The 15,556-nt window shown below is 36.2% G+C and overlaps 1 protein-coding gene across 1 annotated transcript in view; it reads right to left on the reverse strand.

Annotated features, from left to right (window-relative positions):
* Window positions 1-15,556, reverse strand: part of LOC103530705 (dynein heavy chain 5, axonemal) — a 157,844-nt gene that overhangs the window by 106,304 nt on the left and 35,984 nt on the right. The window contains exons 27-40 of the mRNA XM_030444932.1: window positions 15,423-15,503; window positions 14,934-15,338; window positions 14,643-14,761; window positions 13,026-13,162; window positions 11,312-11,474; window positions 9,245-9,356; window positions 8,788-8,916; window positions 7,311-7,510; window positions 7,054-7,207; window positions 4,888-5,154; window positions 4,560-4,688; window positions 3,951-4,166; window positions 2,675-2,821; window positions 899-1,071 (exon numbers count right to left, since the gene is read on the reverse strand). Coding sequence (XP_030300792.1) covers window positions 899-1,071; window positions 2,675-2,821; window positions 3,951-4,166; window positions 4,560-4,688; window positions 4,888-5,154; window positions 7,054-7,207; window positions 7,311-7,510; window positions 8,788-8,916; window positions 9,245-9,356; window positions 11,312-11,474; window positions 13,026-13,162; window positions 14,643-14,761; window positions 14,934-15,338; window positions 15,423-15,503 — 2,432 coding nt within the window. The remainder of the gene's footprint in view (window positions 1-898; window positions 1,072-2,674; window positions 2,822-3,950; window positions 4,167-4,559; window positions 4,689-4,887; window positions 5,155-7,053; window positions 7,208-7,310; window positions 7,511-8,787; window positions 8,917-9,244; window positions 9,357-11,311; window positions 11,475-13,025; window positions 13,163-14,642; window positions 14,762-14,933; window positions 15,339-15,422; window positions 15,504-15,556) is intronic.

Raw genomic sequence — 15,556 nt, forward strand, 5'->3', positions numbered from 1 at the left:
AACAGATCTCCATCTAGCATAGGAATAACAGGGTACACAACACAGAATTTGGCAGATATGTGTTACATATTAAAAGCCAGGTATCCAAGTCATAGGGGGCTGGCTATTAAATAGCTCACTGGGCATAATTTTGGCTCAGAAATTGGCAAGTCTGAAATACCAGTAGTATATAAAATCCAGTAGCACATACTGCTAAGAGGCTTGCAGTCCTTCTTCACACAACAAATGACTGAACATGTACAGTATCTTGACATTCCTGTCCACATGTAAAAAAACCAACAAGCTCTGGCTCATGTACATATTTACCTCTTGCCTAGCTAGAGCACTACAAGTACTTTAGGAAAATATACATCTAATGGAGTTTGTACAGTGCTGTATGACTAACTCTCCTGCTATAAAAAGTTCTACTTATGCACTGCCCTCAGAGCTTTTTCTGTGTTTCTTCAAAAAGGTATTAGCATAAGTTATTCCATGCTATGTCCTGAGCTAGTGCTTTTTCCTCTAGAGTGACTTCAAATGAATCACTTCCCACCATTCCAAAGTCTGGTGCAGCTACTAGTTTATTGCAAGCAGCAATATATTATTTTTTAGATCCATTCTGTTTAGGAATTGTATGGGGGTTCGCTATACTTATCTTGAGCACAACTAAGTTTTTCCATGTCTACCACAGCACCTAGAAACCAAGCTAACACTCTAAGAGAATTCAAGCCCCCTCCCGAGGATGCCTTCTTTCTCCAGCTGAGTACATAAGCACTGACATCTGCTGTCCATCATCGATATTGCAGCACTACAGTGCAACCAAAGAAAGCATTCTGACTTCTCCTGAAAGTTACAGGAATTATGTGAAAGGAATTAAGTGTTAGCTCTAGTACTATGCAATGCAATTTTTTATAAGTACCTGTCAGTTAAGGGAGTTATAACAAGCCTGTCTGTGCACCCTAAGTATTCATTGCAGTAGGTGAACTCTACATCAGTGATTCGGATAACACATTTATCCAGGTCTTCAAGGAAATAAAATCGACATTGTTTTTGCCATTCAAAATCAGATGGAGATTTAACGTTCATACGGACCTATAATAAAAAAGAAATATCATTAACATAGAAGTGAAAGAGTATAACAAATTCATCTTAAATTCCATACAGGGGAGGAAAAAAAAAAGAAAAAAAAGAAAAAAAAAAAAGTCTCCTCTGAACACATTCAGGAGTTGGAAGAGTAAGTCAGGAGCCAAGATAGGTAGAATTCTCTTTTCAGAGCTGTCAATGACATGCTAGAAACCTTTTGGCCACTTTGAAATGCCTCTGAATTGTGGACAGAGATTACGAATTCTGTCTTACAGAGAGACTGAAGAACAGTGATGAAAAACTGCACAATAAATTAAGTAACAATATTGGTTACCCTGAATGGTATCTGGTGCCGCTACTCACAAAAATACTAAAGAGTGGGCAATGCTTGAATATATTGTATACGTGTCTATGTGTTTGTTTATTTGGGATGTATTTTTTAGCATGAGCCTTCCTCACATGTGTTTAGCTTTCAGGCAGATTAATACATCTTGAATCATCATTTTTGACACTCGATCTCAAAGCCACTGGCTTCTTATAGAATATGTAGTCCTGGTTACCAGCATTGCTGATGTGAGGTAAGGTGAAGAGGAGATTCAGAATTATTAGCTGCTTTCCTCTACCTTTTCTCAATCACAAAAGGATGTGTTTAGCAGGAAATATAATGTTTTGATCGAAAAGGATAATACTGCATGCGCCAATTAAGGATAATTTACCCAGTTTTGGACTTGCTTCTGATTTTTTTATTTCACAGACAGACCCTTTAAATTTAACCAGTTTTCTGTGATTTAATTTTATTGTAATATGACATAAAAATATTTATAATGAAATATCCTATTAAAAAGCAATTATGAACATAAATTTTAAATTATGGGCAGAGGATAATACCCCTTGCCTATATTAGAAGATGGCAGTTTTCTTTCTGTCAGTATTTTATTTTGTGATTTTCTATCTTTCTTTACACATGTATTTAATTTTTATCTTTCTAACATATAAGTAAACAATGCAGCACTGAATTATTGACCTTTGCATAATGAAAGTTTTTTTCAAGTTATTTGTCTTTGATTTTTATAATTATAGTTTCCTATATTCAAAATACTTATCTGAAGGAAGTTTGATGCAACTCAATTATAGTAAAAGTTTAAACTATTTGCTCTGGTTATTGTTGCCACCTTTTTCAAATATATGGAGCCTCACCACTTCAATCTTTGAATAACTATTACCTTAAATCAACACATCAGCTGGACTGGAAATCATATGACAGCAATACTAAGGGGACTTATTTTCATTTTGCATTTCAATTAAATAATGTATCAAATTCTGAATTTGAGAGAACAGTTTCATTTTAAAAGTTAAACTCCTGCTCACCGTAAATTTTTCCATGATGGGTATGAACAAGCATTTTAAAAACTGAAGTCTGAACTCCTATACATACATATATGTAATTCGGCCTTAACTCTGCATGACATCTGTGTGAAATCAAGCTAAGTATGATATGCTATATTACAGCACTAAGATCCAAGTTAGTCACAGAAAATAAGATTTGTTTATAAATTTTCATATGTGAAAAACTTCCATGCAGAAAGCCTCTTAAAGGTTTTCAAAAACTTACCAAATCGTCAAAGATATCTGTCTGGTGCACGTGAATGGTGATTAAAGTTTCATACTTTGTGCGCTCCATTCTTGTCAGATTGTGTGTTGTCATGTCAATCAAATCATTTAGAAGATCCAAAAACTTCTTATTTGTTGTATGCATTATCTTTTCCACACAGCAAGAACAGCAGCTATGTTAGTACAAAGATCATTCCCATGTTCAGGGCAAAAAGTCAAAAAACATCTACGAACATATGGGCCCATGACATCTATGATCTTCTTTGCATTTCTTTGACTTGTAATCCTAAATCTGGATTTAAACTATCTCCCCACTCCCCAAACACACACACATGGTATAACCCAAGTAAACAAAAGTTGTTTTCTAGTTAATGCAAAAAAATCTTTGTGTCGAGTTACTATATGAACTAGAGTGAACTAGAATTCTTTTTAAAATTTGGTACAATGCAGAAAATCTAGCATTAAGAAGTATTCTCCATTGTCTAGAATCTTTGTTTTCCTTCATTATCAAACTACAGCATGGTATCATTCCCCTGCATTTACTTTTATGGCAGGATAATGTTAATAGTTCTTAGTAAAATCTCACTGTATATTTTGGTAATATATATATTTCATATATTTATATATCTATAAATATACACACACACACACACACACACACACACACACTGGTAATTTGGTAATTTGCATCTCTTGAGTTCACATCCTCTCTTTACCCCTTCCTAAGTTCAGTGTTAGCAATAAAACCTTGGGGTTAACTAGGCCTGCTCTGTGTGTTTGAGATTAAACCATCACCTCCTCACATGGCTTCTACAGTTTCCATTCCTGAACAAAAAACCAACTCATCAACTGAAGAATCTAATACATTCTGTTACAGTAGACCAGTGGCTATGAAGCACAATTAATTCCCCATACTGGGGGAGCTCTTCTTTCTTTATTGATCTGATTTTGGGAAAGTAATAGGAAAGATTCCCTGTATTCCCAGACGGAGAAATTGTCCCTTTCAAGTTGGGATAACAACAGAGAAAATCATAGGATTAGGAACAATTCTAAAGCACATGCTGAGGGATATTGAGGAGGTGTGACTGCCTAACACATTTTTTATTATTTTAATTAGTTTAAATACTATTAATTTAATAGCAGTTTAATTAGTTTAATTGCTATTCTGTTACTTGACTAATGTTTTTGCTTTTTCCTATATTACTTCTAACTTTTCACAATATGCACTGTACCAAACGATACTCTTAATTAATCCCCAAAGATTCGTTAACTACTACCTTTTTGTCTGTTTTGGCACTGTTCAGAGCATTCTCTGCATCTCTTGTCCAGATCATTTGAATTCCCAAAAGTCCTATTTGTGCAGGAAACATTGCTTGAAAGTCATGCAGCTTAAATCCTGAATCACTAATGGCGATTGATGCCTGTCTAATGATGGTGTGGATTGTTTTCCTAATCCCATTCAGCAGCTGACCTAACCAGAATTCCACATTGCCCTGAAAAAAAAACAAGAAGGTACTTTTAAAGAATTAGTTCATGAAAAATTCAGAAGGAGAAAAATCCCTACACAACTGCTTTCTCAGTCCTTCATACTCCCATTTCTCTCTTTGTTATTCTCTAATCTTTAAAAGATTTCTCTCTTCTGTCTGCTTCACAGCCCTTCTAGAGATATGTGTTGGATTTGACACTTCACATCAGTACTGCTGAAAAAAAAAGTAAATTAATTGTTACAGAAGGACACAAATGTTCTGTCATTTCTGTCTTTTGCTCACATTGAAACGTTATAATTCAGCTAGTCGAATAATAGCATGATGCAATAATGTTGGTCTCTACAACATCCATCTACTTTAAACCAAGTCACGAAAAAAATTTAGAAATACTTCCATTACCTGAGCTAAAACCGGTTCAATAATATTGACTTGCTCTCCTTCTTGAGATTCAAACAATAAAATCTGGTCGTAGATTTTTTCACTAAATCCCACTCGGTTAACATTGTCAAACAAACTTAGTAAATGTGCCTACAATAGAGTCAGAAAAAAAAAAGCTCCATAAACAGAAATGATATGTCATTCTTACTTTGCCTTTAAATCCTGTATTAAAAGGTTCTATAAATCTTTCCATAAGTGAAGGAAATTCTTTCAACTAAATAATGAAAAACTCCATGGTTCCTACTTATTAATATTTACCATAAGAACAATGTTGCCTTATTACTTGTACCTGAATAGTGTGAGAATCGGATGCTTGACCAAGGATTTCCAGAAGAGCAGGGTCAGATACAAAAAAAAATCTTGGAAACATTAACCGTTTTTTTTCCAGATACCCAGTCAGTGATTTCTGACACATTTCCAATTGTTCCAGCAAATGTGGCAATAGCTGTGCCAAAGTCTCATCTCCAACACAGCACTGGACAATATTTGATGTTTCATGGGCTCTCTTCATAATTCTCTGCCATGATTTATCAATGTTCTGAAATCTTTTGGCTTCCTGTAGTACATGAAAGATTCATTAGCCCTTCCTCATGTTTGTCAAATTCTAAAAATCAGAGAATTTCATGAGACAAGGTAACAGTTTAATAATTCCCTTGCTGTTCAAGTCTTCTTTGCAGGGCTAATGTATGAATACTTACAGAGATTATTATAATGATCAGAGCTTATAATGACCAGAGTTCAAATTGCAAGAGAAAGAGTCTACCAGGACAGCTCTGAAAATGTCTTTTACTTCATTTTAGGCAAACTGTCCATACAAAAGGATTCCAACACACACCAAAACTCAGCCTTCACAGAAATGAGTCTTCCTAAAAGCAATACACAATGTCATGTAATGGCTGCTCCACACATGTTACGAGAAGCAAATTGTTATTAGTAATAACTGATAAAAAAACCCAGTATAAACAGTCTGAAACTGTTGCACTTATAAGGCGGGGTAGATGAAAGGAGACAAATTCTCAGATACTGGAAGCTGGAGAATAAATGTTTCTCTACACTGGGTAAACTGACTTTAGAAACTTTTTCTCCACCCTCACTAAATGAAATGTTAATGGTATCATAAATTATCTGAGAACTAGGAGAGATCTCAAGAGACCATCCAAAACCATTTGCCTGTCAGAAGACAGGATCATACCCATGCCACTCTTGAAAAACATTTGCCTGTTGTGAGAGATGATGTCAAAAGCCTGTCAAGATATATAGCAACTACTGGTTTTTCCCTATTCACAAAGCTTGTTGCCCACTCTAAAAATAAATTAGATTTGTTCCACAGATTTTGCTCCTAACAAATCCACGCTGACTGTTACTCATGTCCTTCCTAAATTCCAGATGCTTACGGTTATTTGTTGCAGTATTCATCCAGGAACTGTAATTAAGCCCACTCATCTATCATTACTCCTCCACCAAGCTGTTCCTTCTCCTCCTTTAAAGACAGTCACCACATTTGCTTTTTTCCAGAATAGTCATTCATTTATCATACTTTTAAGAAGTAGCTTCAGCAGTTATCAAACACCTCAGTTGTGCTGGAGCATTTATTCATCTGAAAAAACTGCTTATTGATTCTCTGATAAGGACTAACAGCATAAAGATACCTCACAAACAAACAAACAAAAGGACTATTCTCTTAAATAGTAGCTTAAAATTTTTTACTTCACTTAAAAAAATTAATGTCCATTTTGGAATTTATAAGCATTTAATTATAAGACATGCAGCATGAAAAAAAAAAATCATATTAATAACTACCAATAATAATTGGTATGTTGAGTTACAGCACCAGCTGAGCCAGTGCTACAAAACTGTAGCATGTTAAAACTCTAAAAAAGCCTTTCACTGGGAAATGCAACATAGAAGATAACTTCTTCTGGTATTTCTCTCCTGTAGCAAGCCAGATAATGCCTTAACTCCTTTGTAACTTTTATCATGGGAGGTCCATTGCCTTTTGAAGAGGTTGCAGCAGTTCACACAGATCACCACACATGCAGCTGCCCAAGCCTTGCAGCATCTCTCTGTGGGACTTCATTATACTGAGTCCTAGCAAGTACAGAATTTATACAGAAAATCCTTTGTCCTATTATTATGTAACTTACAGCCTATAAACGTGTTTGCATATATGGTAAAGGAGACATACCAGTTTTATACAGTCCTGAGCACTGTACTATCCATATGATTCACTAATATTGGAGGCTCACAAGAACATTTGAGCCTGAATTGCAAAACTCCTGTTCCTGTAGGTTTTATCATGTTCTAAGCAGTTCAAACAGATGGACCCCAGTTTGGCAAAGCTGCTTCTGAGCTGCCTGTGTGCAGCCCACAACACTTACACATTATGTGCGTTGGCAAGTAAACTGTGAAGTGGCTCATCTCTGGGTACAACATATTGCCATTAACATATTGTTACCTGAGGTAGTTGTTTTGCAATGTCTCCACCAACAAACACAGCCTCAAGGTAAATCCAGAGGTTTTGTACAGTAATCCAGTTTTCAATTATCTCTGCAGTACTGGTCAACTTCTGAACCCACTGTTGTATAGTGGACTTAAATGGTGCATTATACCTGTATGAGCATGAGGTAAAAGGAAAAAAAAAACAAGATGATAATTGGTTGCTTTTGCATTTGATCAGATTTATAAAATATGTGCATTTATTCAGTTTCATACCTGTTGCTCATGAGCGACCCCAATATCATGAGGCTATCTTCCACCAAAGTTATTTTCTCCAGCATGTCTGATCCTTTCAGAAGGAGTTCTCCTCGAGTTTTGAATTGGCCAAAACTGAAAGCAAGAGTACTCCACTCACTGATGACATGCTTCAATTTTGCTTCAATATCCTTTTCTTTAACAGCACTGATGCAGATATCCTGTGTAAAATTATTAGTAAATTATATTCCTCTAAGGCTAATACAATGCACAGTTAAAAAGGCAATTAAAAATCAGTGGCTAGATCCAGACTTTAATATAAGTTCTAGCAAATGAAAATATACACTGAAGGACCTCAAAATTATTATATTACAAACTAGATTATATTATAATACTACTTCGACCAGGGACAATTTATGGACTATACTCCATCTTTACTAGCACCTTACACTTGAAAATTTACTGACTCTGAATCTGCAGGCAGAATTTGCCTCTTTGAATTCAAATGCTTACTGAGGGCATTAGAGAAAAAGACACATTACCAATCACAACAACATCCCAAGAATAGAGAGTACACAGACAGCAGAACTGCCAGCTACCTCTGGAAGACCACAATGACAGGACTATCATAAAATTGACTATTGCATCAGAGAGAAAAGGAGCAGCTACTGGGACTGGACCCCAAATTCAGATTCAGAAATATAGTGGATTACATCAGAAGCTTCAAGGTTTTCTTTGGGTGTAAGGCTATCACTCAGAATCTCTCACATGGCTTTAATTATTTCATGGAAATTGGGTACAGAAAAGGTTTGATTGAATGTTTTTGTCTTGGAAGTGTTCCGTGTGGACAAGAAAAATCAGGTTAATGGTAGGGGGTTCACAGATTTAGCTGTGACAATAGAACTACAGTTAGGAACTGTTGCCCTTTATTTTTAGCTATACTTTTCCTTGCTAAGGGTAACAAGCATAGAACCAATGTACCTGCTAGGTAACTACATTCCCCAAAACAGAGGGTGCAATAGCTCTGTAGCTTGTGCACATTACACATGCCTTCTCATCTCTCTGTGCTCTTGTGAAGAGTCACTTTTGCAATACAAAAGAACCTTGTTCTCCTTTCATCCCACATGCTCCAGTTCTACTGTGTTTCAAAGATTTTGAGCACTAAACAGAATCAGACTTAGAGCAATGATTTTACCTCTCTGATGAGACATTTAAAAGGAAAAGTAGACAGACTCTAAACAAGAAGCATGACAGAATCATACCACTCTTAAGATAACAGAATTCCCTCTAAGTGTTAATATAATACCCTCTATACATTTCATTCTCCTAAATAAAAAATTAATTAAATAACCATCACTGCTAATACCAGCTACCAAACTCCTATCTTCAAAAGAATTCTCCAACTTCAGCCAAATTTTTTAATGTTACAAAGCTGACTTGATTCCAAAAGCACAGCCCTAGTTAACAAGTTACTCATTAGAAACAAACAGAAAAGTACCTCAATGTCTTCTTTATATTTTAATAAAGAGGCATCCATTACATTTTTCAAAGAGAAGTTTTCAGAGTCAACATCAAAGTGATGCCCAGTTACTTGTGCAATTCTTTCCCAGTGTCGTGACATCATTGCCTAGAAAAGTCCATAGGAATTAGGGAAGATTTTTTAAAATTGTATTCTTTTTAGGACTAGAATGATCACATACTTTGGACTGTGTCTCTTAAACAACTAGAAGAGTCTTAATTTCCATCCCATTGAAAGCTTTAATAGCTCTTCTAATCACATAATGAAGTCTTTTGTTTTACTTTTCTGTAACTAAGTCAGACTAGATTTTTGCCATAAATATAGCTGCTCTTATCTGTACAAAAGAATTGCATAAATCATCTTATAGTCCTACAACACAATCTTCAATATAGTTTTTCAAGTGAATCTTATCTCCAAATTATTTTGCTGAACATACTTTGTTTGCCATCATTTCAAGTAAAGGACAGCTCTCTGTGAAGTCATCAATTTTCTTTTTTAGGTCTTGAAAAGCTTGCCATTCCTTCATAGCTTTCGGCAACTTACGGATTCTTTAAAAAAAAAAAAAACAAAAAAAGCAATTTCATTTTTAATAATCACAATCCACCATTTAATAGTAAAATATATTCTCCTTTTGCAACCAGTGCACCAGCAGCCCGTAAATAAAAATCCAGTTGCAAGCTGAAATTATAAGATAGCTGTTTGTTTCTGACTGCAAGTATGAAACACTGCTAAAGACAGTGAAAATAACACTGGAATGGTATGGGTTGATTTTCAGTTTGAATTAAACAAAGTTAATTTCATGCACAAACCCATGTCCAAACTTAAGGTTTTGCAGTGTCACTGTGTTCGCAAAGATTTAAAATTGCACCTCAATTTGTAAGGAGGAAAAGGACTGAAATACATATACTCTTGAAGAAAAATAAAAGTACATCCTATACCACAGCTGACCTGCTTGCAAACAGAAAAATACTCCTTTTTCAACCAAACAAGTCCAATTTTATACCGAGTTTATACCAAAGACTGACAGCAGTTCTCTTATAGCTCAGTGGCAGAAAACAAAAACTGCATAAAACCAGCCCATAATGAAATGTTGCTTCAAATAAATTTTTCATTCTTCACAGCTCCAAGTCAGACAGATCTCTCTCACAACGTTGGAGCATGTGTGAATTCTTCACTGCTTGCTGGTGAGAGGTAGGTGAACACAAGCACATTCTCATGGCCCTGCAATAATCTCCGTAGTCTCTCATCTTGAATCCAAAATTAGACATTACTTATTATACCAGATAAAAGCATTGCAGAATAGAAAATTATACTCTGACATGTATAGATAAAGTTTAAAGAGGTGGTATCTGGCTACAGCCATGCTGAGGGACAACAACAACCTTCATACACACCTTGTGCTAAGCTCACAATCAGAAATGGGATCTCTAGCTTGGTACTGAAATACTAATTTTTTAATGTAAGTACCATTTCTATTTGTCTTGGTCTCAGTAAAATTTTCTAAGAGCAAGCTCCATGAGTTGCATACCATGTTAAAAAACTACTGCATTAATCAGGTTTAAATTTTCATCTTAAATTTACTGGACATGCTCTTTACACTATATTACAGTAAAACATAAAGGGAAACTTCTATTGAGCACTTCTAATAAAATTCTATAATGTTGTCAAATACATGCATTTTGTCTAAAAAATTAACCTCCTTATCTCTTTTAAATTTGGTTTATTTTCACCTACAGATATTTTTGTGATTCTTCTTTTCACAGTTCTAGCTCTTCTATCATATTACTATTTTTTAAAAGGGGTAGAAAAAAAGGACATTACACTAAAGAACTACACACATCTCTACAATTATGCTAAAACTCTACTTTTGTTTCTAATATTCCTGGTCCTTTCATAATATAGCATACAATCTTAGGTTTTTTCCCCAGGTACTCCCTGTGCACTGTCTAAATTTTTCCAGCTTTAAAGAGAACAACAGCTTGATACAATAATGCTAGCAAGCCTACTAAAGGAAGAATAGTATTGGGTTAGATTTCTATTACAAAAAAATATTTACTGTTTATTGGTGGTCACCTTACCAACACTTAGCTCAACACTTGAGAGGAAAAAAAAAATTGCATTGAGGTTAAAAGGTGAATTATTTAGCTGTAAATTCACTGAGAAGGCAACATATGTAGATCAGCTATGAAAGTTATTTATATTTGCAACCACATTGCCACAGGTTTATGCACCTAATTCATTAAGTAAGCTACAACCTACCATGCTGGAATACCCCAGCAAGTCTCAATGATAGTTCTGCTGAGCCAGGCAAGCTCATGCACAGGCTGCATATTGCACCACAATCTGCAACTGCTGCAACTCTGCTGAGCACCTGAGCAAGCCTGAGCTTGAAATAAACCAGCAGATTTTTGCCTCTCAAGGAGATTTTTTGCAGGATAGCAGGAATTAACACTGAAAGCTGAGAAATAAAAAATTGTATGTGCCTCAACAAATAATAACTTACCTGTTTTGAAAATCCAGAAGTTCACTGTTAATTTTTTCAATATTTAAATCATTCCAAAGGATTTCATTGTATCCATTGATATTAGTAGTAACTGAATTATAAAGACTGTAAAGTTTCTCAAGTAATGAAAGTTCACGTTTAATTTTCTGCAGTTCAGGATACTCTGTTTCAAATTTTAAAGGAAGAAATTTGTGAATGCAAATTAGGTAAAACCATATCCATGAACATAAAAATCCATGTAGTTCTAAAACTGATACTGAATACATGTCTGAAACCACAGAATCACAGAATCGTTCTGCTTGGAAAAGACCTTTAAGATCATTGAGTTTAACCATAACTTAACCAACCACTAACATGCCTCTATTAAGTCAAGAGCTAAACCCTGTCCCCTAAGCACCACATCTGCATGTCTTGGGATGGTGATTCAACCATCTTCCTATGCAGCCTGCTCAAGTGTTTAATTACCCTTTCAGTGAAGAATCCTCTTCCAATATCTAATCTAAACCTCCTCTGGGGCAAGCCGAGGCCATTTCTTCTTGTCTTGTTGCTTGTTACAAGGGAGAAGAGACCAACCTCCACCTTGCAACAACCTCCTGTCAGGTAGTTGTACGGAGTGATAAGGTCTCCCCTCAGCCTCCTTTTCTCCTGACTTAATAACCCTGGTTTCCCTCAGCCAGTCCTCATAAGATTTGCTCTCCAGACCCTTCACCAGCTTAGTTGCCCTTCTTTGGACCCACTCCAGCAGTTCAATGTCTTTATTTTAGTGGGAGGCTCAAAAGAGAACACAGTACTCGAGGTGCAGCATCAGTAGTGCTGAGAACAGGGGATGAATTTTAAGTCTTTTAGATAATGTCTTGTAGGGCAAACTTTTCCAGTTGCATACAGCTGATTCTGATGTACATCACTTGTTTATACTGTTGAGGGTTTTTCTAAATATTCTTCTATAGCAGTAGATGCAAACTTATAAGGGACGTGCTGGACCTACAACTGTGAAGAAGATAACCTTGAAAATGTAGGTGAAATGGCAAAGGACTATAGTTCTATACAAAAACTGATAGATCCACCATTTCAATCTGTATTTTTTCCTTAAGAGGCAGAGGTTGGGATATGCATTTTCAAAAGAAATACAAAGGATACATTACACGATACAAGTATTCTAAATGGATTTCCTTAGCAGAAATTATTTGTTCAGTTTCTCTCCTATCTTTGTGAATTCCTAGTTAAATTTATTGTGATTATTTCGTATGTCTTCAGACAGGAAAAGATACTGAATTTAGTATGTTCAGACTAAAGCCCTTATCATACATTCTGCTGTGGCTTTAATTCACACCATGGTCTTCCAAGCAGATCAGCTGCACAGCACAAAGAAAAGTATTCTGGAGTGGGAAAAACCTGAATACTTTGGCAATGTGCTTCCCAAGTGTGGACGCAGAGGAATCCGACAGCAGACGTGCTTAGCTCTGAACAGAAAGAGCAAGAAAGTTAAGCAGCTGGACCCTGAAATACATGAAACAGTGCAGTATTTTTCTACCTGATGCTTATGTATGTGCAGACTGAGAGCCAGTTTAACACAGCTGCTTTTCATAGGAAAGACAATAATGATTTACCACAAGGAATTTTTCTACAATGAATCCAGCACTGAATGCCTTTAGCAGGACCTGTAAGAAAAAATTAATAGCCTAGGCTGAAGTATCCATATCCCCTGAGAAACTACCTGTGATAGGAAGACCAAATAATTCTTCCCCAGCAGAAAGGGAGATATATTTCCTCCACAGTTCATCAAATTTGGCTTGAAAGATTTGTAATCTGCCACTTGCTTCATGGGGAGGAATATTCTCCTCACTTGGGCCCCTGTAAAAAAAATAAAGAAAGAAAGAAAGAAATCAGTGTCAATATCAACCACATGGGTTTTACAAAAAAGCAGAGCAGAGCCCAGACCTTACTTCTGGAGAGTATTCTATATTTTCTAACATATTTCTAGAAATTTTACAAAAGACACTAGAAGAGAAAATGCAAGATCACGTCTTAAATAGTCCCAGAAAGAAAGCCCAGCATTTTTTGTAATAATAAAATTCATCTGAGCTACCATACAAATTACAAATAGCTAAACAGATCTACAAATGTTTTGTTATTTTTCATTTTATTTTCTTCTGTCAAACACATTTTAATGATTATTTTCCTTTATATTCTTGACAGCTGGTATATAATTCTGCCTCCCAGCAGAGCCACATGGGAGTGCTGTCACCAAGGGAAGGGGGAAGCCCTCAGATGCTCTAGCTGTAAGTTAGCCCAGAGTCCAGGCAGCTCCAGAGAGTGTGATGGTCTCAGTGTCCCTACAACTGTGGCAGCCACAAGGTGTTTCCATGAGTTCCTCTGGAGAGCTACCAGTACAGAAGAGAAGGCTGCACTATGCATGCATCCACTGGCAACCTCATGCTCCAACAGGTTACTTTTAGGTGCAAATTCACCTTGTGCCTATAGCTGGCATCTTAAAGCTTGCACTAAAATCCACGGCTAGCATGCCTGCCTTCAGAAGTTTCATGCCTGGTGAAGCCAAATATCAGGCTACTATTTCGACCACCCTGTTAATAACACCAATACAAATGCACCTGCCATGGGAGAAGAATACATGTATTCCAAGGCCTTTTCAAGACTTTGTGCTCCACTCGTATACTGAATTCTGTTCTTAACAGCAAGACAGGATGGAGAGGCTGTACCTAAAGCTGCTTCACACTGCCCATGAGTTACAGGTGTGCAGCAGATTCCCAGGGTCAGCTGCTGACATGAACTTTGTTGCCAAAAACACACACACTGAGCACTCATTGTGCTAGGACCCTAATAGATCACAGTGAGCCAAATTCTTGCCTTTCCTTCCTTGTGTCTAGTGTAGAAGTGTCCAATGAATCACACATATCCCACAGTTTGATGAAAAAAGCCAAATTAACCTTAGAATTAAGACTAAGACTCAATGAATTTAGAGATACCCATAACTGGAATCTTTACTAACATCCAAGGAACTACTTATCTATTTAATATTAAATACCTGCCCCCCCCAAAACCCTCTACATTTTGATCTGGATTGGGATTTTACTTGTTTCGCTCTAAGCTATTAAAATCTTCTAGAATTCCACCAACTCCAGCACTGAAATTATGGGAACAAATCTGTGACAGAATATCCACCCATTTTACATTATTCTGAGATTAGGGAGGTTTATCAGCTGTCATATATGCACAGAGGCTTTGCCATGTCTACTTTCTGAAACCCTTTAGATACAACATTTTTGAACATTCACTGACGAAGCATCATTGTATTGCACCACAGGTCACCTACTTTTCGTTATAATCTTTGCAAAATTCTGCAGTATCAATCTGGAATTTTTGGACACCACTCAGTAAATCTGTTTTCATGTCTGGCTGTACCTTCAGCAGCAGCTCCTCAACCTGCAATGCCTACAGGCAGACAAAGAGGATAAACAGGCTTAAAACTGTTTTAGGAAGGAAAAAAAAGCAGAGTTCTAAGTAAGAAAATAGCTTTGTTCTAACACTTCAACACAAAAAAGGCTGAAAAAAACTTTGTTATACATAGAGAGAGAGACTTTGAGAAAAATTACAGCTCTAATACCTGGGTGTTTAGGTTCTTCCAGGCATAAGCCAATCCATCAACTTTTTCTATATTCCCATCTTGAAAGAGCAGATTGTACTTATGAAGCACAGAATAAGATTCTTCTATAGGTCCAACTGTCATGTCAATTTTAATCTCATTCTCTCGAATTTCCTTCAGTGCTTCCATCGCCTCCCGTACATCATCAAGGTCATGGATAGGTCTGCTTAATCTCTTGCTAACATTTTCAATGAATGAATAAATTTCATCCATGTCTGTGGCAGCCTTTTTATTCAAAGCTGATCCAAATGTTCTTTGTCTTGAGCAGCATTCCTGAATTAAGGCTATTTTCAATGACTCTGTTGTAATATCTAGTGACTCCAGTACACAATGATTTGGCAGTTCTCTGATTTGCATTTCTAATTGCTAAGACAAAACACAAGTGATAAGCTTTTAACTTCACTACAATTTCTCTGAGTGGTTCTTTTTTATTAAAGACTTAATACTTACAGAAAAGTAGCTGATTTGAGTTTGGAATTCAGCCATTATTGGTTCAGTATCCATAAATTCCCTCATATTTTCCTCTGGATCCTATGTAAAAGAAGGTTATTTTAATTATTTTCTAGCATTGGTATTACACTAAC

The sequence above is a fragment of the Calypte anna genome, chromosome 2 (genome assembly GCF_003957555.1).
Source record: "Calypte anna isolate BGI_N300 chromosome 2, bCalAnn1_v1.p, whole genome shotgun sequence".
Lineage (NCBI taxonomy): Eukaryota > Metazoa > Chordata > Aves > Apodiformes > Trochilidae > Calypte > Calypte anna.